Source organism: Rattus rattus, chromosome 5 (assembly GCF_011064425.1).
Source record: "Rattus rattus isolate New Zealand chromosome 5, Rrattus_CSIRO_v1, whole genome shotgun sequence".
Classification (NCBI taxonomy): Eukaryota; Metazoa; Chordata; class Mammalia; order Rodentia; family Muridae; genus Rattus; species Rattus rattus.
The window spans coordinates 125,740,476-125,768,037 of NC_046158.1; the positions used below are offsets into that span (position 1 = coordinate 125,740,476).

At 46.3% G+C, this 27,562-nt stretch overlaps 1 protein-coding gene across 1 annotated transcript in view; it reads left to right on the forward strand.

The window, feature by feature from the left end:
* The window catches only part of Cfap61 (cilia and flagella associated protein 61), a 260,690-nt gene that overhangs the window by 162,473 nt on the left and 70,655 nt on the right, over nucleotides 1-27,562 (forward strand). Inside the window, exons 20-21 of the mRNA XM_032904350.1 lie at nucleotides 5,218-5,392; nucleotides 22,184-22,476. Of these exons, the coding sequence (XP_032760241.1) occupies nucleotides 5,218-5,392; nucleotides 22,184-22,476 (468 nt within the window). The remainder of the gene's footprint in view (nucleotides 1-5,217; nucleotides 5,393-22,183; nucleotides 22,477-27,562) is intronic.

The following is a 27,562-nucleotide window of genomic DNA, read 5'->3' on the forward strand; positions in this document are numbered from 1 at the left end:
TAATTTTTCCAGAAGGACATAAAAATCAAAGGTACATAGAATGATGGAGAAAGGGCAGCTGGATTCACTGGGGACCTTCTAGTTCTTCTGTCTTTTCCTGTGTCCCTGACTCCTGCTCTCCCATGGTTTTGTCCCACACTTGTAAGCCAAATTAAAATGATGACAGTTTAAACCCACAGCATGAAGACGACATTTCATAAAAATATAATTACAACCCTTAGCCTCTAGTCAGCACGCCTGATTCTAAAACATTCTGCAGTGTTCTCAGTATCCAAAGACACACCAGTTAAGGTTTTTCTGTTCAGAGAGCCTGGCCACGAGTAAAGCCTTAAGCTGTGCTGCAGAACAGAGAGCGAGGAGAGCTGGTTGCTTGCACAGCCTGTGCGTGTCTCCGAAACCCCCTTCTCTGTGGTACCCAGTTGGAGGCGTTTCTACTCTTCATCAGCAGTGGCCCTCCGAGTTCCAAATAGTGCATCTATGAAACATTTGCCCTTGCTTCTTTAATGTCGTACACTACCTGCGATTTCTCCTTTTTGGAAGAAGATTCAGCTTGCTCACTTTTAATACCCTCGAATTCTGTAATCTATCCCTTCCATCAATATTGTGTGTGTGTGTGTGTGTGTGTGTGTGTGTGTGTGTGTGTGTGTGTGTGTGTATGCCCTACCTCTATGCAAGTATCTTCTGAGGCCAGAAGAGGGCATCAGATCTCCAGGTGCTGAAGTGGCATCCGTGAGCCGCGCCATGTGGCTCAGAATGATGCGAGTGCTGGGAACCCAGTGTGGGTCCCCTAGTGGAGGAGCAAGTGCTCTTGGCCGCTAAGCCATCTCTTCAGCCCACTGTGATCGTTTTTATTGGCAAGCACATGCCAACTTTGAACACTACTCTCAGCTTGCTTCCTAGTGCGACCACAGAGCCACATGAGTCGTGGACTGTTATGGAGAAGTGGGGAGATGCCTTCTCACGACAAGATTTTGGCAACCTCTTTGAAAGAGGAAGGATAAAACTTGTCAGGTCCAAGTCAAATGAGCTAAGCATTGGCTAGGAAAAAACAAAACAAAACCAACAAATAAAAACCGGAGGCACGGGCATGGGCTGCCCAAGGGATGCTGACCACCAGAAGCCAACAGGTGGATCAGTCACCCCCAACCAGGCGAGAGACAAAGCCACTGGATCACCTGGGTGTGACTCGGAAACGCAGTATCTACAAAGACAGATACACATTCTCCAGACCAGGGAAGCAAAAAATGTGTGGCAGAAGGTTCCGAGTTAGCTACAGACAGATTGGGAAGGAGGAATACACACACCGCTGTTTCTCTCAGGAATAGACCTGACAAGGGCATCCCTGTGTCAGACGTGGAGTCCAGTGAGGACAACGGAAGGGAAAGAGGCCTCCTGACGTCCAAGAGCTGGAGTCTGTGTCTCGTCTCTGGACAGCCGCTGGCAAGAATCTATTCCTTAGCCCAGGAAGGAATCGTCCACTCGATTGGTTCCAAGCAAAAGCAAAGGGGCTTTTGTTGTTGTTTCTTTTCAGTTCCTTACATTCTGGCAAATATCAAAGAATGAGACATTTCTCATTGTTTCAGGAATACTGGGGGGCAGTGAACAAATTTTCAGAAGAAAAATAACAGATTGTCAAATGCTCCCAGTAAAAGTAAAAAAAAAATACCAGAGGCCTAAACAATTTCCTGTCTGACACTAAATGAGAAAAGAAAGCAGGACTAACTAACGACATGGAGGAGAGGTGACGATCCGAGAGGAACATGTCCAGCCCAGTCTCGGAAGGCAAGCAGCAGCCATTCTTTATATGTGAGACCCCAGGAAAATGATCTCCTGTGCTTTTCTGCTGCAATTTGTACTCGAAATAATGAACAGGGAGTTCGGAATTTTACAGTCATTAGAGGTCACAGATGGCAGCCCTGTGAACGATTTCGAACAGTAATATGAACATAATTTTCATAAAATTTAAGCATACCTATTAAACAGAAAGCTAATAATCCCCAATTTAAACTGATGTAATAAAGACCAGGAAATGGATGGCATGGGAAAGAGGGGTGGTTAAGGAGGAAGAGGAGGTGTCTACACCAACGAAGCCCAAAGGGAGTATTTCAGTGGTAAAGCCTTTCTGTTGGGAGGGACTGAGGCAAAGAGTGGTGAGAAGCAGAGCGAAGAAGTTCACCCACCAAGTCCTGGGCAAGGTGAAAGGTGAGAAAAAGAAAGGCAAAGGATGCAGTTGTTAGACGTGAAGGTACAAACCTGAATGACACAGGGGAAATTCAGGTTACAGCAGAGACTGTCATGATGTACGAGCAAGGCCATGTTTACACCAAACTATCAAAATAGGAGAAACGCATCCAATCAAAATGGCCCCCCACACCCTGTTATAAATAAAAAGGCAGTTAGAGGGCTGGAGAGACGGCTCAGTGGTTAGGAGCACTTGCTCCCCTTACAGAGGACCTCAGTTCAGTGGCCAGAACTTAGGCCAGGAAGTTCACCACCACGTGTAACTCCCGCTCCAGGAGATCCAGTGCTGTCTTCTGGCCTTCACTGCTGTCAACACATGTGTGGTGTACACTCACAGACACACATGCTTACACACCGATAAAATGAAAATAAATCATGTTTAAAAGATAGTTAAAAGCGCCCAGTGGGGAGCCAGAGAGAGAGCTCAGTGGATACAGAACCAGGACTTGCTGCCAAGGCTACAGCCTGAGTTGAGCCCTGGAATTCACATGATCTAAGCAGAGATCTGATTCCTGTGAGTTGTCCTCTGGTTTCCACATGTGCATCATGGCAGGTCTGCCCCTTCCCTGGGAAATAGAGATGGCTCAGTGGTTAGAAGCACAGAAGCACTGTTCTTCCAGGGAACCTGAGTTGGATTCCCAGCACCTGTGCTGAGTGGCTCCCAACTGTGTAACTTCAAACCCAGGGAATCAAGGTCTCTGGCTTCCATAGGCACCAGCACCCACATGCACATACCACCGCCCCCCCCCACATGCTCACACGCACACATAAGTGTAAAAAAAATTAAAAAATTAAAATATTATAAAGGAAAATAACACAGCAACAGATTATTGGAGAAGGTTCACAAAAGCAGCACTAGCAATGCCCGACACAGAAAAACTGGAGAAAGAAAGGTGTTAACAGGAACAAAGGGTGAAATTCCTGATACCCGCATAGATAGCATCTTCAAACTCTGCCCCTGCTGAACATGATTTTTATCAAAGGACACGCCACAAAAACAGAAAGTCCTGGTGATTCTGTTCATTTCCTAGAATTACACTTAGAAAGAGAAGGAACAAACTGAGCCCCCACAGAGGCTTGGAGTCACCGTGATGCTAAGCTATAGGGATGAATACTCAGGACTGACAGGATGCCCAGCCTCGTCCCCAGACCCGTCTAGCGTTGTTGTGGAGAGAAGGCTCATATATCCTGGCCCAGAGTTAGGGCATCTGCTCAGAGAGACGTATTTTCTCAAAGTCTGAATGTCTGTTTCCAGAAGGAGTGCTCATGCCTGGGAGATGCGACTGCCCTGGGCATCCTCATCAGGGTGATAACAAGCCCTTCAGGCTATTGAGTGTTCTTCATGAGACAATCAAGATGACCGATGCAATCCTCACAGCCTCTGTAAGGTTGGGGGCATGCCATCAGCCTCATTTTATAAGATGGCTATAGTCAAGGTCTGAGGGGGAGAGAAGTGCATGACTCATCTGAGACCTTGTACTGCAAGCAGACTTGTGTGCCCACTGACATTGTAGAACCCTTCCTGACTCACAGTTTCGTCTTCTGAGACTCTGCCACACAGTCTACACCTACCTAGCTTCCACCAAAGGCTCAACTGGCCTTTCTCAGTTCCCTGGGTTGCTTCTTTGTCCACACAATTTCCCCCTGGGAGCCAGAGTGAAGGGCAAGAGAAGTGGCCTCCTGGTCAACCTCAAGCAACCGTGCCATTTTATTTGGCATTAACAACAGTGTTTGTTTGGTTTTAATTTGAGTCAAAAAATAAAAGTCAAGAGTCTACATGCAAACCCAAGGCTTTGACATTGCTTGAGAAATCGGATTGGGCCGTCCTGAGCCTGCGTTCTTCCGTGGCAATGACTGGATGAGGCTGAGGCATGGCTGAACTTTTTGGCTAAGGCACAAGACTTTTTGGTTGCCAGGGTGTCCTCAACATGGAGAACCAGTGTTGGTCATTATCATTTACTGGGATTTCGCTGTCATTTTCTTATTGCAGAGGAAAATTGCTGGTCCCCTTCATGCTTATGTCTACAGAAAGAGCAGAAGTCATATAAAGGAAAGTTCTGTATGAGAGAGGGGGCATGGAGGGAGAGGGAGGGACAATGAGGTAGACAGTTTCTCTCCTGGTAAAGTGAACGCCAGCTTTAAGCCTTTCATAGGTAAATGCCAGTCTTCCATTTTCTGCCTGGCCCATCTGTGCACCCTCAGCACCTGAAGAAGATAACTTTAGCTATACACATCCGCCATCTCCAAAGCACTCAAATCCTCTTACAGGCCTTTGATCCCCTGATCTTGGGCAGCCCACTATAGCAACCCCCTTTCCCCATGAAGAACAGGATCTTGTGGGAGGACACTTCCGGAGTCCCAGGACTAAGCTAGAGAAGCTTAGTGTGAAGCTCCTTTTCCAAGACCTTTTCCCTGGAGACCTAGCTCCTACGGTGTGAGATGCCCAAGTCCTAAGTGGGTATTCCAGACCACAGGGAGCAGCAGCTTTTGGACGGTTGACGGCAACATGTTAGCCTGAGATACTTGGTATATTCTTTGGAGGAAAGAGAAAGAACTGATGTTTATGCCCAGATGAGTCCCCGAAGAGCTTCAGGTCAGCATTAGCCTTTGAGTCTTCTCAGCCAAGGCCTCAGACAACGTAGCACAGAGAGAAGCTGCCCCCCGACTTGCGCTGTCTAGATAACTGACCTACAAAAGCAGTATGGACAAGAATGTGGTAAGTGGCTGATTTCTGCCACTGAATTTTGGAATAATTGATTACATAGCATTAGGTAACGCAAGCAATTCAGTCTATGATTTGCCTCAAAGTAGTCATTCTGTCTGTTTATTTGTGTATTTCTTCCCCTCTCTATTAAAACCCAATTAACTCTATCTGGGGACAGAAAAGGCCACACCACAGTATGGAATGTCACCGTGAATACCTTATTTTCCTCTAGCCCTATCACCACTGATTCATATCTCTGTAACACACCTCAGGTTCCGTGCCCCACAGGGGCTGACATTGAGCAGCACCTGACGAACAGAGAGGTTATGCAACTTAGCAAGCTTCGTTACACTGGGACAGTTCCTTCCAACCTTTTCATCCTCAACGACGAGGAAGACTGTGTTAGGGCGCTCTTTTGGCTGAGAAACAACTCCACCCTCACAGAAGGTAAAGTTACTGTAACGGCAGCCTTTCAGAGCAGCGTTTTATTTTTATAATGAGACTTATTCTTCATCTAGTTCCAGTATATAATTAGTGCCTAATTAATTCCAAGCAAATCATTCATCTGTCATGCTTTGTTTTCCAGATTAATTTGCAACTTGTTGTCATTTTTGGATACCCAGAATGTTTTCTGGGGGAAAGAAAAAGGCTTGAGATAGTTTAATTATCTATAATTATTTTATTACACAAAATGAATATCCGAAGAGCAAAGCATGGCTAAAATCATTAACTAATTAAAGAATAATTTAATAAGCAAACATGTTTAGCAATTATATGGAAAATATGTCTCCCTTTGTGAAGCTGAAAAGACGCAGGAGGAGGAAGAAAGGCGGGCACGGGAAGGGTCCTTTTCTTCTTTTTGGACCCATTGTTCCCTTTCTTGCCGTGGCCTGCTCCGTCCTCCCCACAAACAGACACATTCAAGCTGCAGACCACTTTTCGAACCCAACTGTGAAAGGAAAACATTTGCACAGATGCCTGCACCACTCAAAAGCCCTGGCCAAGCATCTTCCTCACCCCCGTTTGGATTTCATTGACGTTATTTGACTCGCGAAATAACCAGAACGGAGCCTGGCCTGGCCGCCCGTGGATCTTTGGTTGAAACCTGGAATCCAGGAAATGGAGGTGATCTTGTGTGTAGCCTTCCCCAAGGCCAGACTGAGTCCCACCGGGAGAGCTGAGCTTCTCATCCTCACCTGCAGTTCAGGCAAAGAACAGAAAGACCCCACAGTGCCTAGAAAGGAAGCATTTAAGTCGCCCAATTTACTATTCTCATGTGTTAAGCCTCACTTCATTCATTAACACAGTTGGTTCAGTAGAATTAGATGGCAAATTCTTCTGCTTTTCAGTTAGTGACTTAGGTCTTCTAAAACTTCCGAAGTTAGTGAATTCAAGACATAAAAGTCAATGGGTGTCAAATGGCATTCCCGCCATTGCTGCATTCGGTTTGCTGGTATGATGTGGACTGTTTGTCTCTAAATTTATGAACGAGGGTGGCCTGTAATGTTCTTCGTGAGGCTTTCTTTGTCAGGTTTTTAGACTCAGGAGAATACCAGTATCACAAGGCCATGCTGGCTCTTGACATATTTTCATGGAGCTTGGAATAAAGGTAACCTAAAGGTCGGCCATGAATCATCATAAACTCAGTGGGTCTGGAATCCTTGGCAGAAGCGGAATGTATGTATCCATCCAGCGAGCAGATGTGAAATTTGTCATAAAGTGTTTCCAGAGTTCTAGGTTTAAACCTATTTCACCATCTTACTGTTTTTAAAAATAACCACCATAGATTTAATAATCTTGTATTGACCTGCGTAGGCTCCAGGATTTACAGGGGATTGTCCAATCCAGGAGCCTTAGCGCGTGGTCATTGTAAAGCGCTAGGAAGTAAATACTTCAGGCTTTGAAGGACGCGTAGTCTTTACTGAAGATATTCCTCCTGAGGCTGCAATAGGAGAGCAGCCACCGAAATGGCCGGGCATGGCTGGGTGCCAGAAACCTTTGCAATACCAGGGAATGAGCCATGTTTGCCGAACCCTTTTTAATCCACATAACTTGAGGCAAATTATATCAAATTATCAGACTCAAAGCAGAATGTAAACTCACCGAAAGCAGAGAAGCCAAAGGACATGGCGCGCCCTAGGATTCTAACAGTCCTGATGGGGGGCAGTGTTTTAACCTTAAAGTTGAATATTTGGGGTGCTCTTGAGTATTTGGGGGTGCTAGGACCATGGGACATCTTGACCAAGAAATGAGCCTTTGAGAGCAGCGATGCAAGCTCTCCAGGCTGACCCCAATACCAGGCAAGAAGCAAGAAGCAGTGCGATCTCCCGCCAGTGTCTTCTTATTGTCGTGGTTCTCAAATGTGAGGGGAGAGCCTGCCCTTCTGTGGCACAGCTGTCAGAAATGGAGGGTGTCTGGAAGGCCCTTAAAGGGGAGCGCTATTGGGTTGTTTGTTTGTTTGTTTGATCTCTTGCTTGCATGCCTGTTTGCTTGGCTTTTAGTTTTGTGGTTTTTCCTTTTTTTGAGAGGTAGGATTGTCTGCTACCATGGTGGAGCCACTCTGAGAGCCTGTCCTTGTCCACTAAAGGGCCAGGATAAGAAGTGTGTGCAAACTAGTTCCGTGTCTTAAATTTTCTCCAGGTCACTCAGGTGGGCATTCTTCGCATAGAGGGTAGGCTTGAAGAGTGCCTGCAGAGCCCAGCCCAGCCCAGTTACATTAGCTTTGTCTAGAGTACTTTTCAGAAGACTCCTCATGTGTAAAACCATAAGAACGAAAGCATTACCTCCCGCCTTAAAGAAACTCTGTGTGTAGCTTTTCCATAATTTAAGTCACATTCAGGCATGATTTTAATTAGTCCCACTCAGACCATGGTCTTGAACTTATTTTCCTGTCCCTTCCTCCAGTACCACACATTCCTCTGGACCCTTCCCTGCTCCCACTTAACAATGCAGAGTCACTGGAGCACAGTCTGAATTCCCTGGGATATTCTGGGTGCTATCCAGAGCACAGTCTGATATCCCTGGGTGCCTGGGATAGTCACCCAGTTGGCTACAGAAAGCTTATCTGCGTGTGGGAGCTAAGAGCCAACAACAGACTGAGCTCACGCTGCAGCATAGAGCAAAGGCAGCTTGGGCTCCACTGAGAACCCCCTAAAAATCCTAGTCTTCATAGCAACTGATGGTGTATTCAGCATCGAGGGGAGACCCTCAGGAAAAGCATTTACCTTCCATCTTGTGGGTCACCTTGATGACCTTTTTTATCTCCTCACTGAGCTCTTGTGAGTCTCATCCCTGAACTTTCTTTTTTCTTTTCTTTATCAGAAATAATTGTTTCATACAATATATTCTGAATACAGTTTCCTCTCTTTCATCTCCTCCCAGATCCTCCTCCCTACCTTCCTTCCCATCCAACTCCGTGCCTTTTTTCTCTCTCTCCTTGGAACACTAATAAAGCAAACAAACAGGAATAAAACAAAATCAACAAACAAGAAAAAAAAAAACCAAAGAAAAATCACTATAGCACACACACACTCATATACACACGTACACACACACACTCACACACACACACACTCACACACACATACATACTCACACACACACTCACACACAAACTATAAAAGCACAGCATCAGAAACCATGCATATAATTAAAAATGGGTTTAAAAAAGCCCAAACAAAGCATTATCAAATAAAAAATATCCAAAAACCCATTCAGTTCACTTTGTGTTGGCCATCTAACTAGTGGGCCCAGAACCTGCCCCTGAGTGTGGTCTGTATACCCAGTGAGATTGTGTTGGAGAAGACGTGTGTGTGTGTGTGTGTGTGTGTGTGTGTGTGTGTGTGTGTGTGTGTGTGTGTGTGACAATTGGACATGGCTTCTAGGTTTGGGATGGGGGCTTGTGTCCACTTCCCTTCTCCATGATGGGACCCCATCTTTACCAGTGGACTTTCAAGTCCCCTCTGACAGTCAAAAGCCCTTGTGGTCTTGCTAGACCTGCATTTTGGAAGGAAACCCTGAACATGCTGCCCAAACAGGCTATCACCACGAGCACCCTGACTGTGATCGTGGATTAACTTTCCTCAAAAGAATTCATGCTGCTAGAGGCCATGTTGATGCCCATGATTCATGCTGCCAACAGAGGGCATGTTGATGTCCATGATCTGTGCTGTTGGTGGAGACCAGGTTGATATCCGTGACATATGTTGCTGCTGACGACTGTGGGCAAGGAAACATCTATTGCAGTTTTCATACCTGAGAGTGAGAGACATTGAAGGCTTGTGTGACAGCTTCGTTCCCCAGCCCCTTCCCAAAAGAAACAGTCCAATCAGGAAGCTATTGAAGGGAGTCCTAAAGATGATAAAGTGTAACTCTTCACAACTTATGGCTTCTGATCGGGATTGGAGGTGGTGAAGAACTCATTTTTCTTTAAGGGGATGGCCCCTAGGAGTTTGACCATGCTCCAGTGAGTATATAGGCAACACAAACTGGACTTGGTGGGGTTTGGGGGAAGTGCATAAGGGTGGGGGGGTAGACCTGAGAGGAATGGAAAGTGAATGTGTTCAGGGTGCATTGTATGAAATTCCCAAATAATTAATAAAAATATTATGTTGGGAGGGAAGACAATGGACTAATACTTGGCCTGGGCAGACAGCTTGTGAAAGGCAGAAGATAAAGGCTTGGGATCACGTAGAAAGTAGACACTGTGGACACGGGTGTCTGCCCAAGGTCAAGTTTAACAGTTTACTTCCTGAGAAAGAAGAACCCCGTGAAGGGTGATGACCAAGGGGCCATGATGGAGGTGATCTTGTGATCTGTATTTGCATGTCAGCAGAGAGAAATTGACCTAAAACATCAGGCTACCGAGGATGGTAACAGCCAAAAGAGCTCGTGTAGCCGTAGGTACAAGTAACAGCCAGAAATGGTCATCTTTACGTTTGGTGGTCCAGTGAGCACAACCACTTCCAGTTTATTTTCCAGTTAGTTGTGGGCTCAGTGGTATTTGAGGCCAGAGCCAGGAAGTCTGACATGTCATAAAAAGAATAAGGCTGTGTTCCTTCCTGCCTCCGGAATGATGGGCTGCAGCTCAGTCCACTCCCTCTTCATACTGCCAAGAAGGACTGTGGGTATTCTTTTAATAGCTTTCTTGTACTATCTCAACTAATTCCCGTTGTATACAGGTAGCTGGTGATGGGGGCAGGGGAAAGTAACAGAAGACTCTGAGAAAAAGAAGCTGAGGCAGGAGGGTCACCAAGAATTCCAGGCTAGCCTTAGCTTTTAAAGAGTGAGACTTTGTTTATGGGTTAGCAAGATAGCCCAGCAGATAACAGCTCTTGCTGTGCAAGACTGAGTTCAGTCCCCAGAACCCACAGTGTAAAGACGAAAGCAAATTCTGAAAGTGTCCTCTGCCCTCCACACGTGCATTGTGGCATGCACACTCCTGCATTCATATCTCACACACACACACACACACACATGCACACGCACACACACTCACGCACGCACACGCGCACACACAGGCACACACGCACACACACATGCACACGCACACACACACATGCACTCGCGCACACACATGCACACGCACGCACACACACTATTGCATAACTCCTTAAATATACTGGCTGTGGTAGGGAGGCTTGTCCATCTCTCTTGGGTCCACTTCCTAAGTCCTAGGAAAAGCCAGGCTTGGCTTTCCTGTATCACAGAGCGATTGTTCTAGAAGGCTGGTAGATAATGGATGTCAGGAACAATGACTGTTCCAAAGAGGAGTAGACTACCCATTGTACACACGCAGATGTCACTTCAGACTATGGCCCTCTCCCAGCTGCTGTTTGAGACACCACAGTCCTCTGCTCCCAAAGGAGAGCCCAGTGGCTAGGATGGGAGCAGCTGAGACTCCATTTTCTGTCCTCTAGAGTTACAGATGTCAATTACCCCAGCTATGCATGCTGCTCGGGGTTGTGGAGAATAGTGAGTGACGTCATGGCTCAAATGGTGCTCTCAAGTACAAACAAAACCAGGAGTGTTCAGCTGGGGGTGTCCTAATAGAACCCAGGAACTGATACATCAGCACCGTTTACGGCATTAATTGAAACTAATTGAAATTCATCTGCCCTTACCTCTGTACCCTCTATGGAAGTGAAAAGGAGGGTGAAAGTGAAAACAAAAACAGAAACAACCAGCCCACCCTAATGGCTCGGAATGGATCAATTATTTTCATCTGTAGCTAAATACAGTTTACTGCCTTATTAAAAGCATGCTTGTTGGAGGAACAAACATTAAAATTCCAGTGCACGAGTCACCGACGACAGAACCTTTGTTATAGCGAATACATTCTTCCCTTTATGTCTGGCAGGGAAAAATGAGGCAGGTCAGGCTGGGGTCAGAGAAACCTTATGCTCTGATTTATACAAAGCAGAAAGAGTATTGTCTATTCGTAGGCAAGATAGGCTTTGTCAACAAGTGTTTTTTCATAATATCCTATGATTTTTTTTTTAAAAAAAATTCGTTCATTAACTAGCAAGTTCTTGATTTCATCCAGATAAAATTCCAATTAGAGTATTTTTAAATCCTGGATCGTGTATCCATTTGCGAGCACAGCGCCGGCTCTGGCTGCTGAATGGGAAGCACACTTGCTGGGTCTGCTTGCTCTGCACCCGCCCATTGGCTGCAGTGTGACTTTGACCTCTCCACTCTGCTTTCTGTGGGGGTGGGGTGGAGATAACAATAAGACCTATCTTCCAGGCCTGTCTGGAGATGAAGAGGTCACATAGAATGACCATATGTCTCTTTTGAAGTGGACGGAGGAAATAGAAGTCTTTGTTAAAATAGGACGGAATAGGGCCAGAGAGATGGCTCAGAGGGTGAAGGGCTCTGTGAGCCAACTGGTGACATGAGCTTGAGTCCCGGAACCTAAGGTGGAAGGAGAGAACTGACTCCACATCGCTGCCCTCTGACCTCCATGTGCATGCCAGGACACCCATGTGCCCACACATTCCAGAAAAGAATAATATATTGTAATATTATTATAATGAATATTATTACAGCAATAAAAGTGAACAGTAATCAGTCGTGGTGGTACACACCTGTGATCCCAACAGTCAGGAGACTCTGTCTCAAAAACTAAAGAACACCCCCTCCCCAAAGCCACCCCCAGGATTTGGGGGGGTCTCCTCGCCTACGTAGCCTGGAAGAAGATCCTTGTCCAATCCACATACAGAGATTTTTTTTCTTTCGTTTTTCTCTTGAGTTCTTAGAGCTGCCAGTTTGCAGTCAGACACCAGGTCAGGGTGTCCTTCCTTTCTTCCTCAGCTGGAGTCTCTCCTAGAAGCCTCCTTCACCTTTTGGGGTGCCAAGTTGGGGGGGGCGTAGGTGAGCTCCTGAGCTGGGACAAAGCAGGTTCTCCCAGTGTCTGAGTCAGAAGAACAGAGATTTCCTGGCCTCTCCTGAAATGATTTCTGAGAAAGGTGGTTCCATTACTTTTGTGGTAAATGTCTGACTAAAGGGAAAAAAACACTGCATTTTGTTCCTTGAACTTAATGGAAAGATTAACTTAGCTTCCCCTTCCTACAAAGTGTCTTACTCTTACATATGAGGGGATTTTCAGACCCTTGACACTATTCCTGTAATCAGGGACCAGGAAGAACTGATACCCTCTTCCTCCATTAACATAAGTCCCGGGCCCTCCTGCCCAGCCGCTCTGTTGTAGCTGAGACTTAGTGGTGTGTTAGGCGTGGTCTGCCACACTTGCAGGTGTGTTCACTCCTGCCCTAAAGAGTACCAGAGAGAAGGCACCTTTTCCAGAAATTTGCATCAGTCCGAAGCGAGGGGTAGGCGGTTCACACAGGTCTTCCCTTGTATCTCCTCTCCATGCTTCCTCTCCCTTTGGGTGGTCCCCCCGTCTCCCCATCTTCTGGGACAGCTGCCACCAAGCAGGACAGTGTCTCCCTGTTTCTTCTTGTCCCAAGGTCACCTCTGGGGCTGCCCTCTGGGCTCCTGCCTTCCTTCCCTCCAGGTCTGTAATTTAGCGAGGGGAACACTGGCATCCATGGAAACTAGGCAGTTGTGGATCATAGTCCTTTATTACAAATATACCCAGAATTCCAACCAGCCACTGGAAGGTGGGACAGTTCACCCTTCATCTGCCACCTGTCAGATCACGTGTGAAAGGCAAGCTGGACAGCACACCATGACTGGGCTCCCTTAGCATGAAACTGGCTCGAAGGAGCTCCTCCCGTTTCCCACCTGAAAGCACCCACACTCACGTACAAACTTCAAAGCAGTGCCTGATTTTTTTTTTGTTACATTTGGAAAGTTCTCCCTCCAGAAGGCTTGAGAGACACAGAATTATAAAGCACCGAACCCTGGGATTGCATTGATGAAATTCACTTTTAACCAAAGCCAGTGTCCTGTCAAGAGGATGCTACAGTGCCTTATGCAGCCCGAGTCTTCCTCAGTCCCTTCATACAGGACCAATATGTTCTGTGCCTACGAGACCCCTCCATGTCCTTTGTCCTTCTCCTGGCGGTCACCAAACCGTAGAATGTCCTGTCCCTTCCGGTTCCTTACTCACATGTCCCTCAGTTCTGCTGAAATACACTTTGAGCCACCACGTTCCTTCCTCGGCTTTTGAATTCTTCCTTTCCTATGGAACCTGAGGACTAAGGACAATCTGTATCCTGGGCTCTCGTTGTCCTTCTGTCTCTGTCCCTCTTGTGCTGTCTTCAGCTCTGACTCGATTAACCCCAAAATTGATCTGGCCCTTGCAATGTGGTAATTGTGCAATGGATAAACTCCATCTAAATTGTAAGAAAGCTCTACAGTCTGAAATCTAAAACAAGGCCAGCACCACAGTGTAAAGGCCGTAAGGGCCTCCAGAAGCTCCCGTGGCCCCTTTCGAAACCCATCTATTTATGTGCCTGATTGATGTCTCTGTGAAGCAGGACATTACACAAGGGATTTCTTGCTTCCCTGGTTTTCAGTGGCGCCCATATGCAGGAATGTTATTTGCTGGTTGTGGTCGCATACAACGTTGGGTACACTGTAGATTGTGTGGGGTTTTGTGAGCTACACGGGGAGCCTAAAATCAGATCCAGAGTTGTTCTGGTGAACATGGACTGCGTTCCACAGCCCACTTGGTGACTAAGTTTTTCTTACAGCGACAACTGAGTGAAGCCTGCCCTGGAGAGGCAGGAACGGTGCCTTGAGGGCAAGAGCTCAACTGTCAAAGGCCTGAAGGTGTAAACCTGAAAGCTCATTTGGGAAAAGAAAACCAATCTGCATTTAAGAAAAAGTGGAGAGGCACGGGAGCACAGAGGACGATGATCTCTCGGAAATGAGCACTTAGGGAAAGGCACTCCATCCTGGAGTCACACAGGCGGTTGGCCGCTGCGTTCATGGTTCAGGCGGTCAGGCTACCTCTCAAGCTGGCAGAACTTGACTGCAGCATCCACACGGTGCCAGCTTCACCGAGATCCAGGAGGCAAGGGTTGGGGAGTAATGGAGGTTCACACCAAGGTTCCAGAAAAGTGCAGAGAAGAGGCAGTGCACGTCTGGGATAGACTTCCTGCAGCAAGGTCCCGAGAGGCCATCAGGTGAAACCGTGAAGCTTCAGTTGCTGTAGAAACTCTAGGTTTCAGATGCCGGGAACATGGAACGTTCCCAAAAGGAAAGCTATGGTTCAAGAGAGATGTTATATATATCAAAGGTACCAGAGCTCTATGGTAGCCCAGGGCTACCAAAGCCTATTGGAGCCCAAGGGATGCCACCAGCCCTAGGTGCCAGACACAGAACAGTGGGACTTGGTGTCTAACTTGCTGTAGTTTGGTCCTTGGCCTGGCCTTTCCTTGCGGCCCTCCTGCTCTCTCTTTCGGAATGGGGATGTCTACTCTGCTGCCCTATGTGCTTGAATTGTGCAATTTCCTTTTTTTTTTTATTTTATAGGGGCTCAAAATTAAGAGATTTTCCTATATCTCAGCAGTGACTTCGGGCTTCTGAATAGTATTGGCACTTTAAAGATGCCGGGTACTCTCTGAAATTGAACTGAATACTTTTTGCATCGTGGGATGGGTGGGCACGAGCCAGTGGAGACTGATAGCAGAAGGATGTGGTTAGGATATAAAATTCTCCCACATTTATTCCCCAGCTAGTGGTGTTATTGCGGGACATTATGGGACCTTTAGGAAACAGGGGCCCTACTCCTCGTGAGTTACACCCCAGCACAGACTCCAGCCCGAGCTCCCCCCACGTCCTCAGTCACTGACATAGGAGCAAGCCATGACAGACACCACTGCGAAGGCTCTCGTTCCTTCCCATCACGAAGCTGAAGCAGAATGAGCCCTTCCTCCATTAGATTGGTTCCTTTTGAGCAGTTTATTTTGGCAACAAGAAGACTGACTGGATAGCAGAGGAAGCTTGAGTAACTAAGTAAGGAGAGCATGGAGTCCTGAATGAACGTGTGCTATTACAGGGACATCGATATGTCCAGGACACTGATCCCCCAGATCCTCGGGAACTGGCAAAGCCTTCTTCCTGGTGAAGTTCAGGGGAAATTGGCAAAGCCTTCTTCTAGTCCAATGACCAATGCTTATCAATGAATGACCAGTGTGTGGAAAAACTAGCAACTGCAGTTAAGCTCCCTCAGGATGACTGCAGCCTGTCGCTGCTCCCCTACACTGACTACTGAGGCGGCCTTGCTCCTCCTCTGCTGTACATAGGCAATGCTCTGAGTGAGGTTCCGGGTGTCGTACAGTTGGTACCGCTGTATCAGGCCGAGCACAGCCCACTCTGTCTGATCCCAGCATTTCTCTGCAGATGCCTCTGTCCTCTCCTCATTTCCTCACTGCCCAGTCAGGTAGGTCCCAGCCTCATGTGTCCTGGAGCCAACAGAGAAGTATATAAACGTGCTGATGTTGTACCTGGCGTGCTGGAGTCACAAGATAAACAAATGGAATCTAAAACTTCTTTACAAAGTAAAAGTGTGCAATGGTGGAAAAAGAACTCCAGGTTTCAGGAAAATAATGGAAAGACACCCTCCACCCCTGACTCCCCTGGAGTAGACATTTCAAAGGCAGCAGATTGGACTGGCAAGGCCTAACAGACTGGCTTGGCTACGTCAGGCCGTTAGCATGTCCGCTCTTTGTGGAAGGCTATGTATGCCTCGGTCTGTACTATAGTTTGACTTACTTCCAAACGATTTATAATGAGATTCTAATATACTTTTTGAGAAGTGAGAAAAATATAATCAGATGAAAAGTATTTAAATAAAGACTTAGATGAACCTATGTCGGCAGCCATTTAATGCAAGGTTCTTGGAAGGAAGTTAGCTCATTAGAGTAAAGTCTTTTTAAGGGGAACCTTGAATCCCTCTTCTTCCTGTCTCTTCTGCTTCCCAGCCATCATAGAGTGAACAGACGCCCTCTGTCAAACACCCACCCTACCATGATATTCTACTCAAACCCAGTCTAAAAGACAACAGAACCAAGTGGCCATGATCAAAGCCTCTGACTGGGTAGCAAAATAAATCTTTCTTCCTTATAAGTTGATATTTCTCAAAAATTTTGTCACAGTTAAAAACTCTCATAATAGCCAAAACAGTTCGTGCCTCAGACTTTCACTATACTTATCTAAAAAATTTTAGGTCTTATAAAATATATTGCTTTTGAGTTAGAAAGCACCACTGGAGCTGCTGGCAGTCCATGGGGAGTGCTTAGAGAGTCCAGCTTGCTGCATACCCAGCAGAGCTGCCCTTTTTCCCCGGGCATCTAGCAAAATGTCACAGTGAAATTACTCTCAGCTAGCATAGTAGAGAGTAGAAAACACCACACTGTGGTGTCTGTGGGGCGTACACACTTAAATTTCTCCACCTAAAAATGAGCAGATTTGGAATGTCTATTTAGAGAGAGTAGGAAGACACAACCCGGACAGTTTTAGGTTCATGCCTCGGCTCTCCTGGCAGGCTCACTCTTGGTTTTGCTGGACAGCCAAGATGGCTGTTTTGCAGCAGATGGGAGCTTCGGTGTTTTAAACGAAATGTTGGCTCTGTCAGCCAGGGAACCTATTGATCTAAACAACTTGCTCCCCAGAGCCCAGTAGGAAGCCCCTGGCCAAGGTGGTGAGGATGACCCACCCTCACTGCTGGCTTGGCATTCTGTAGCAGATTGTAATATTTTCTAGACATGGGCTTCCCCAGAGAGGCCACTGGAAGTCCTTAGGGCTTATATATTTCCTGAATAGATCATCTTCTTCTTAAGTGTTGGATTGAAAGTGAATTTTGATGGTGTCTTTTGCTGTGCAGAAGCTTTCCAGTTTCATGAGGTCTCCTTTTTTAATGTTTTGGTGTCTGTGCTATTAGTGTTCTGTTCAGAAAGTCTTTTCCTGTACCATTGTCAGATTTAGTGTACCTGGTCTTATGCTAAGGTCCTTGATTCACTTGGACTTGAGTTTTGTGCGGGGTGATAAGTGTGAATCTGTTTACATTCTTCTGCATACAGACATCTAGTTTGGCCAGCATCATTTGCTGAAGATGCTATTTCTTCTCTATTGTGTATTTCTGGTTTCTTTATGAAAAACTGAGTGTCCAAAGCAGCAGGGTACACAATAGAAAAAGATTTTTACACCCCCCCAACACACATATGACAGAGGGATAATAGCCAAAATGTATAGATTAAGAAACCTGGACATCAAGAAAACAAATTACCCCCCAAAATGGGGTACAGCTGTAAGCTGTTTATATGTGGATAGTAGCTATTAAGTCATTGATAAGCAAACTACAACAATCCGTATAACAACAGAGGGTTAGGTAGGGAATAAGAAACTAGGAGGGATGTTCCTAGGAAGGGGAGATAGAATAGATAATTATAGATGGGCACGGGCAGAGTGGGAGACTGGAAAGTGAGGGTCAAATGGAGAGGAGGAAGGAAGTGGGTACCAAAGGAGTGCAGGGAGGGACATCTAAAACTAAGGGTCATTTGAGGGGTTGTATGGAAGCCCAACACAGTAGAAGCCTCCTAAAATACATACATTTATGAATGCAACCTAAATTAAATTGTGAAATAATGAGGGCAACAAGCCTTGAACGGACATCTTTCATCACCAAATAAAGCTTCTAGTACTGGAAACAGGCCGAATCTTATTGAGTTGCTGGCCAAGGGGAGTCCATGGGAACCCCCAAACAACCGAGGCTCTTGTCAAGCCTATAGGTCTTCAGAAACTGACAGTGAGGCCTACTGAAGTCAAGCTGGTGCCTGCCTGACCCGCGGACCAGTGTTCACGGTAATAGAAGGTGCCCTGCGTTCTACCGAAGGAGAAAGCCAAACACCAGCCCAGCTACGGACCTTCTGATCCACAGCGGCAGCCTGCCTGAAAGACACACTGGTGCAGTCATGGGACACAGCTTGTGGGAGTGACCAGCCGGTATCTGATTTGATTTAAAGCTCACTCCATGAGATGGAACCTATATCTGATGCTGCTTGGGTGGCCAAGATCCTGAGACCAGATAGGCCAGGCACATAAGAGGAAATCAAATACTGTCGTTACGCCAAAGGACCATAGCAACAAAGTGACTCCTAATGCCATTCTGCTGTGCTCAGATCAGTCCTTTGCTCAGCCATCACCAGAGAAGCTTCCTCCTGCAGCCGATGGGAGCAAACACAGAGACCCACAGCCAGACAATGTGCAGGAAGGGGAAGACCTTGACATACTCGGCCCTGAAAGGTCTGTGTCCATCAAATCCCTGCCTTCAGGGCTCAAGGGACTCTGAAAAAGAGGACGTGGGAAGAGTGTAAGAGGCAGAGGGGATGGAGGGCACCGAGGAAAAACAAATCTTTCTAAACACGACAGTCCTGATACAAACTCACAAGAGATGGAGGCAGCACGCACAGGGCCTGCACAGGTCTGAACAAGACGGGGTCCGTGGGCTGAGAGGAAAAGTAGAGACACACCCCAGTCCCTAACCCGGAAGCTATCTCCAATTGAAAACCACTTGCAAATGAAAACTTAGTTTTCTCCAAGGAAGTATCACCGAGGAAACTAAGCACTCTTAAGGGTAGGTCCCATGCCCAGCAATAGATCGAACTCAATGGCATTTATGGCATTTCTGGAGGCTCTTTTTCTCATAATATTTTATTTGTTTGTCTGTTTATTTATTTATTTATTTATTTATTTATTTATTTATTTATTCATTCATTCATTCACCTTGCATCCCAAACACAGCCTCTCCTTTCTCCAATTCTCTCTCTCTCTCTCTCTCTCTCTCTCTCTCTCTCTCTCTCTCTCTCTCTCTCACACACACACACACACACACAGCCCAGCCTCTCATCCCCTTCTCTTCTAAGAAGGGGGACTCTTCCCCCACATCACATTACCATAGCACATCAAGTCACTGCAGGACTAGACATATCCTCTCCCACTGAGGCCGGACAAGACAGCCCAGTTAGGGTAACAGGAGCCACAGACAGGCAACAGAGTCAGGAAAAGCTCCCACTCTAGTTGTTGGGGACCTGCATGAAGACCATGCTTCCCATCTATTAATATGTGCAGGAGGAGTGAGCCTAGGTCCAGCCCGTGCTTGCTGTTTGGTCGGTGGTTCAGTCTCTGGGAGCCCCCAAGGGTCCAGGTTAGTTGACTCTGTTGGTCTTCCTGTGGGAGTCCATAGCATCTTCAGGTCCCTCCATTTTTCCCCCATGAGCCTTCAATAAGACTCCCCAGTTCTATCTAATGTTTGGCTGTGGGTCTCTGCTTCCATTGGCTGCTGAGTGGAGCCTCTCAGAGGACACCTATACTAGGCTCCTGTCTGCAAGCACAACAGAGAATCATTAACAGTGTCAGGGATTCGTGCTTGCCCATGGGATGGGTCTCAAGTTGGGCCAGTAATTGGTTAGCCGTTCCCTCCGTCTCTGCTCCAGCTTTGTCCCTGCACATCTTGTAGGCAGGACACATTTTGGGTGGAAGGTTTTTAGGGTGGATCGGTGTCCTTATCCCTCCACTGGGAGTCCTGTCTGGGTACAGGAGGTGGCTTCTTCAGACTCTCACTGACGGTAGTCTCAGCTAGAGTCACCCCGATAGACTACCTGGAGCCAAATACTTCTAGAGATGCCAGCCCCTGCCTACTGTTGATTTATATTCTTTCCCATCCCCTCTCTACACATAACCCCTGCACCCCATTCCTGCCCCCATCCCCTCTCTCACAACCAGACCCCTCCCTTCATCCACCTTCAGTGTCTATTTTATTTCCCCTTGGGCCCTGTTCGTTATTTGGTTTCTTTAGGTTTATGAATTATAGCATGGTTATCCTGTATTTATGGCTAATATCTACTTATACGCGAGTATATATCATGCATGTCCTTTTGGGTCTGAGTTACCTCACTCAGGATGATATTTTTATTATTAATCATTTTATTTGTTTACATGTCAAATGATATCCCCCTTCCTGGTTACCCCTCCACAACCTCCCATCCCATCCCCTTCCTCCCCCCTCCCCTTTGCCTCTATGAGGGTGGTGCTTCACCCATTCACCCACTCCCGCCTCACCCCTCTAGCATCCCCCTACGCTGGGGAATCAAGCCTTCCTCCCCTCCCATTGATGTCAAATAAGGCCATCCTCTGCTACATATATATCTAATTCCATCATTTGCTTGCAAATTCCATGATGTCCTTGTTTGTAATAGCTGAGTACTATTCTATTGTGTAAATGAACCTCATTTCCGTATCCATTCCTCCGTTGAGGGACATCTGGGTTGATTCCAGCTTCTGAACATTACACATAAAGCTGCTATGAGCAGAATTGAGCAAGTATCCTTGTGGGATGGTAGAGCATCTTTTGGGTATACGCCCAGGAGTGGTATAGCTGAGACTTGGGGTAGAATTAGTCCCAATTTTCTGAGAAACGGCAGAATAGTTTTCCAGGATGGTTGTACAGTTTGCACTCCCAACAGCAATGGAGTGTTACAAAGGTGTGTGTGTGTGTGTGTGTGGTGTGTCTGCATCTGTATGTTTCTTGTGCTTTTTTGTTTGGCTCTTTTTCTTTTGTGGATTTGTTCTGTCCCGTTCTGGTTTGTTTTGGAGTTATTTTGTTGTTATCCTTTAGGTGCCTGGTTGTTTTCTAAGGAGAGACAGAAAGTGTGTGGATTTGGATGGAAGAGAAGTAGGACCTTTCGGAACTGGGGCTGAGAAACTGTAATCAGGGAATCTTGTATGAAAAAAAATCAATTTTCAATAAAAGGAAAGAAAAAAGCAGGTTTTACATAATTTATTCAGCCAAATTGAATAAATACACTTGTTTAGTTTGCCTTATGAATTTTCTTTTCATACCATTGTATGAACCACAAGAAGAAGAAGAAGGAAAAAAAAACCCAAGAGTCTCACTGAGTGTAGACTTTATGGTAAAATTCTTTCAATAGATCTGAAAAACGAGTCTACAGGCATTTTTTCTTTGTAAAGAAATGTTTTTAAAAAACCAACTCAATATCAAAGACAGTAGAAAATACTTACAGTTTATAGATCTTGAAACTTGCAAAATAATAAATTAACACTTGTAATTATTTCTGTAGCATTTCTGAGAAACGCAAACACACAGGACATTGGCTGCTACCCCCAGAATGCTCTTTCAAGCTCCTTTTATGATTTTATAAGCAAAATAACACCGTTCAGTCCCTCTAGCTAGGGCTTGACACATTACATTCTAAAATCAGCAATTTGAATCTTTATAAAATTACCCATTGAAAACTGACTATCGGTTCTCAAAAACCAAAGGGAAATACCTTGAAATCAACCCAGGTCAACATTTACATATTAAAACCCCCTGTCGCATCCCATATTCGAGCATGTTTTTTTGAGCGTGTTTTTTTTTTTTTACCCAGTGTCTTTTCCTGGTTCACAAGAAGTTGTATGCATGGCAGACTTCAGCAATTTCGTTTCTTTAATAAGTGTAGCAAATAGGGAACAAAAACAAGATAAAAGGTTTTATTCTAGACCATTTCCTCCAGCATAATTTCAACTTTCAAATTATAGGAACATAAATGAATGTCCTACTTCTGTGTTAGAAGTACTTGACTACTTTGTGGGATGTTTTGTGCCAATTCTTTACTAAATTATCTTGGTCGCCGTTGCTAGGTAACACTACTGGCTTCCTGCAGCTGAGAAATGAAAGGGTTAGAGGGAGCAATTTGGCATTATTAGCATTTGACTAATAAGTTTTTTTTTCCAGCTGTATGTCTTAGCATTTCCCTCTCTTTCCAGGGAAGGTCATTGTCTATGGGAATACACTGGACGCTTACACAACCGTGGAGACCCTCCTGAACATCGGCATGGAGGGGAACTGTGTCTACTTTGTGCACCCCCCAGCTGAGTCAAACACAACCTACATCAACAACTATGATATAGAGAGTGCGGTGGACGAGGCGCTTACTGCCGCTGGAGTGAAAGTCTATCAGGACGCACTGTTGGCTCAGTGGAACCAAGGCCAGGACCCAGATCCCATCCAGAACGCCTGCTTCACCACCTCCACCAAGCCTTTCAAACTGGAGTGCTCAGTAAGTCCACCTCCGTGAACGACACTTACCATCTGCCCAAGGCAGCAGTTTTCAGTCTGTGGGTCATGACGCTGTTTGTGAGTCACATGTCAGACAGCATGCATATCAGATATTTACATTGCAATTCATGAGAGTAGCTAAATTACAGTTATAAAGTAGCAACGAAATACCTTTATAATTGGGGGTTACCACAGCAGGAGGAACCCTACGGAAGAGTCAGAAGAGTCCCAGCATTGGGAAGGTTGAGAACCACTGACCTAGGGTGGGTGCTAACCTCCCAGGGACTAGGGACTCTGAAAGACGGCGGTAGAGAGCTTACAGACACTGATTTGGGGTCTGTTTTCATACCATTTGGGTTGACCTTTACCCCCCCCCCACACACACACAAAAGAAGCTACTACGAACACAGTGACTTAAAACAATTTAATGTCACTTTTGCCTCTGCCCTGGGGGTTTGCTTGACCCAACTATGCAGTTCTCACAGGCGATTTCCCATGTAACTGAATTACAACAGTAGGCAGAGCTGGAATCATCTAGAAGGCACATTTACTTTTCTGTCTACTGATGCTGCATCAACCTCAGCTGAGATTTTCTTGAGCCAGGGCTTTGTCAAAAAAAAAAAAAAAAAAAAAAAAGAAAAGAAAAGAAACAAACAAACATCATTGATAAGTGGCTATTAGCCCAAATGCTTGAATTACCCTAGATGAACAGAACACATGAAACTCAAGAAGGATGATCAAAATGTGAATGCTTCACTCCTTCTTTTAAAGGGGAACAAGAATACCCTTGAGAGGGAATAGGGAGGCAAAGTTTAGAACAGAGGCAGAAGGACACCCATTCAGAGCCTGCCCCACACGTGGCCCATACATATACAGCCACCCAATTAGATAAGATGGATGAAGCAAAGAAGTGCAGGCCCACAGGAACCGGATATAGATCTTTCCTGAGAGACACAGCCAGAATACAGCAAATACAGAGGCGAATGCCAGCAGCAAACCACTGAACTGACAACAGGACCCTGTTGAAGGAATCAGAGAAAGGACTGGAAGAGCTTGAAGGGGCTCGAGACCCCATATGAACAACAATGCCAAGCAACCAGAGCTTCCAGGGACTAAGCCACTACCCAAAGACTATACATTGACTGACCCTGGACTCTGACCTCATAGGTAGCAATGAATAGCCTAGTAAGATCACCAGTGGAAGGGGAAGCCCTGGGTCCTACTAAGACTGAACCCCAGTGAACGTGGATTGTTAGGGGAGGGTGGGAAGGGGGGAGGTGGGAAGGGAACACCCATACAGAAGGGGGGGGGAGGAGTTAGGGGATGTTGGACGTGAAACCGGGAAGGGAATAACAATCAAAATGTAAATAAGAAATACTCAAGTTAATAAAGATGGAAAAAAAATTTAAAAAAGAAACAAACAAACAATGACAGTTGTAAGAGCAAATGGGACAGGAGCTGGGGTGTCTGCCTCTTAGACCAGGCCTCAGCAGTCAGTCAGCGGCCGCACTCTCCCTTCAGACAGGTCATCCTGCCCACTGTACATTAAAAGGGAAAGAATCGACCTCACTGGGTGGAGGCCATCCCCACAGGGCTACAGTAGCAGATGCTGGAAAAGGGGTTGTGGCTGTTCTGCTTTCTTACAACACACCCCAACAAGGAAACCAGGCCCAGGCTCAAAATCTCAGCAGCCCTACTAATGGGCATGTAGGTCCAGGAAGGCTGAAAATGACCGGATGCGGAGCCCACTGACCAGAGAGCTGCTGCAGCTGAGCTAGCTATGGCTTTTCCTTTCCTTTCCTAAAGCCACTGCCCAGCCAGCATGGGGCTATAGCTCCATTCTCCTTACAGTTCTGACCAAAAGCCTTGCCGGTAGCTCTCTGAGCCTGGTCTCCTTCCCACCATCACAGAACCTAAGAACCCAGCTCAGATAACATCACCCCTTCACAGAGGGCACGTTCAGGGCACCATGAGACCTGAGGTCCTTAGAAAAATTCTAATCTATTTACCTCATTTGTTCAAGTATTCACTCCACAGAATTTATGGAACACCAGAGAGGTCCCAGACTTTGTCTTGTGGCTTAAGGATCCAAGAATGAGAAAACCTCTCAAAAAGTCTCATTAAACACTGGTTTTCGAGAAGCCCCTCTGCCTTTTTTCGCTATTCAGATATGAATTGGAATCGTAGGGAAACATCCTTTGGTTGTTGTTGCTTGGGTCTGGTATACCTCTCTGCCCAGTCTTCATCCTTGGGCAGGCTGGGCCTCTCCTTTCCTGTCTCTTAGTCGCTGTTCTAATACCATGAAGAGACACCATGCCCAAGGCCACTCTTGTGAAAGAAAGCATTTAACTGGGGACTTGCCATGGCTTCAGAGGTTTAGACCATTATTATCACGGCCCCACAGCATGGCAGCATGCAAGCAGGAGTTGGAGCAGTAGCAATTGCTGAAAACTAAATCCTGATCTAGAAGCCAAAGGAGAGACTCTGGGCATGGCAGGGACTTTTGAAACCTCAAAACCCACCCACAGGTGACAATTTCCACCAACAAGGCCACACCACCTAGTCCTTTTACATAGCGCCACTCCCTAGAGACTAAGCATTCAAATATATGGATCCATGGGAGCCATTCTCATTCAAACCACCAGACCCATGTTGTCTCACACGGAATGGTCTCTGGAGACAGGTCCAAGGCTTTGCTGACTTACAGTTTGCATCTTTCTTTGCCAGCAGTTATGTGTGGGTGATTAGGAAAGGGAAGTGTTCAGCCCTCTTTCCTCCAGCTAGCATCTGTCAGGGACCTTGAGATGGGAATGGACATGTCTCTCGACTGTGCCAATGCTGTTACGTGTTCCCAGGTTTTCCTCATCTCTCCGATAGACATGCCCATGCCCTAATTTGCAGCACCAGCAAATGTGGCCTTATTTGGAAAAGGGGTTTAGTTGATGTGACAGAGTAAAGACAAGGTCATCCTGGGGCTGTGTTGGGTTTTAAATTCCGTATGCTCTTCCTGAGGAGAGCGATTTGATGACACACAAGGGAGATGACTTGGGATAACACAGATTGGAGTATTGTCAGGAGTAAGTCATATGGCAAGAGTGACAGCCACCACCAAATGCCAGAAGAGTCTGAATGACTGCTACCTCGAGCCTTTGGAAGGTGTTTGGCCATGACACTTGATTTTAAATTTCAAGAATAGAACATGTAAAAACCCTCTGTGTTATAAAACTCCTAGTTTTTTTGTCTATTTGTTTCTTTTTCTTATCATTTTTTTCTTTTATTGGATATTTTCTTTATTTATATTTCAAATGTTATCCCCTTTCTGGGTTTCCCCTCCAGCAGCCCCCTATCCCATACCCCTCCCCCATCTTCTATGAGGGTGCTCCCCCACCCATCCAGTAACTCCCTCCCTCCTCCCTGCCCTGGCATTCCCTTGCACTAGTGCAGCCAGCCTTCACAGGACCAAGGGCCTCTCCTCCCATTGATGCCTGACAATGCCATCCTCTGCTACATATGTGACTGGATCCATCAGTCACTCCATGTACTCTCTGGTTGGTGGTTTAGTCCCTGGCAGCTCTGGGCGTCTGGTTGGTAGATATTGTTGTTCTTCCTATGGGGTTGCAAACCCTTTCAGTTCCTTCAGCCCTTTCTCTAACTCCTCCTTTGGGGGCCCTATTCTCAGTACAATGGTTGGCTGAGAACATCCACCTCTGAATTGGTCAGGCTCTGGCAGAGCCTCTCAGGTAACACCTATATCAGGCTCCTGTCAGCATGCACTTCTTGGCATCCTCAATAATGTCTGGGTTTGGTGACTGTACATGGGATGGATCCCCAGGTGGGGCAGTCTCTGAATGTCCTTTCCTTCAGTCTCTGATCCACATTTTGACTCCATATTTCTTCCTGTGAGTATTTTGTTCCCACTTTTCTCGGTGGTAGCCATTCTTACTGAAGTGAGATAGAATCTCAGAGTCCTTTTACTTTGCACTTCCCTCTTTGGTTAAGGATGCTGAACACCTTTTCAAGTACTTACTGGCCATTTCTACTTCTTCTTTTGAGAGCTGTCATCCAGGTTATCAGCATATTCCTGCCATTCTTTCTGCATCAGGAACCTTTAAAGCCACATTTAACTTTTTAGTCTTTGGGCTAGGTGAGTTCTTTTGCCTTCCACCTCCTTGACTCCCCAGATCATACCCTGTGAGGTGACTAATGTCTTACCCATGTGGATGTCTCCAAATGTATCAAGACTAAAAGCTACCCTCATCTCTGAGACCAGTACAGACTTGGGACCCATCTTCACACCTTCAAGTCCTTCAGATTTTAATCAGTCTTTTGCAAGCACACCGCTGTGGGAATCAAGTACCCCTCTGGACCTTTAAAGGTCTCAGTCTGCGACGCTGGATGCAGACAGGTGGCTTCAGAGACTGACGCTTTTCACATCGACATGTTTCAGAAACTGCAGCGTATTCTCGGTCGGTTCAATCTATTCTTGGCCACAGAGGATGAGGTGTGTCTCCTGTGCACAGCGCAGTCTGAGAAGAGCCTCCTGCTACCTACCTCCTGTCTTCATCAAGTCAGCCGCCATCTCTCCTGATCTCCTCCGACTGCCTCTCTGGGTCTTCCCTCACCCAGTGACTCTGACAGCAAAACTGAGATCCCCTGATGCAGCTCAGTTTTTAACAATAGTTTCTCTTTCAGGACAGCATCCCACCACACCCCCGAGGCACACCTCGCGGTGAAAGTAGGATTTATTGATACTCAGTGGCACATGTACCAGAGAAATAATTGTCTTCCCAAAACTGGTGATGGGCTTTGAGGCGTGTGGTGGCTGTAGGCCTTTCCTGAGACTGGGACTGTCCATCTTCCATCTGGCTTTTGTTCCATCTCCCCCTGCCCGTCCCCTCCCCCTCCCCCTTCCCCTCCCCCTCCCAGGAACTGTGGGTCAAGGCTGCATTATGGTTACTGCTTTGCATCCCGTGTTGTCATCTCATCCTTTGTCCACGTATGCTTTCACCACTCTTGTCTCCACTCTTCAGAAGAGAGACGATTATTATTATTATTATTATTATTTTATTATTATTATCATCTCTGCT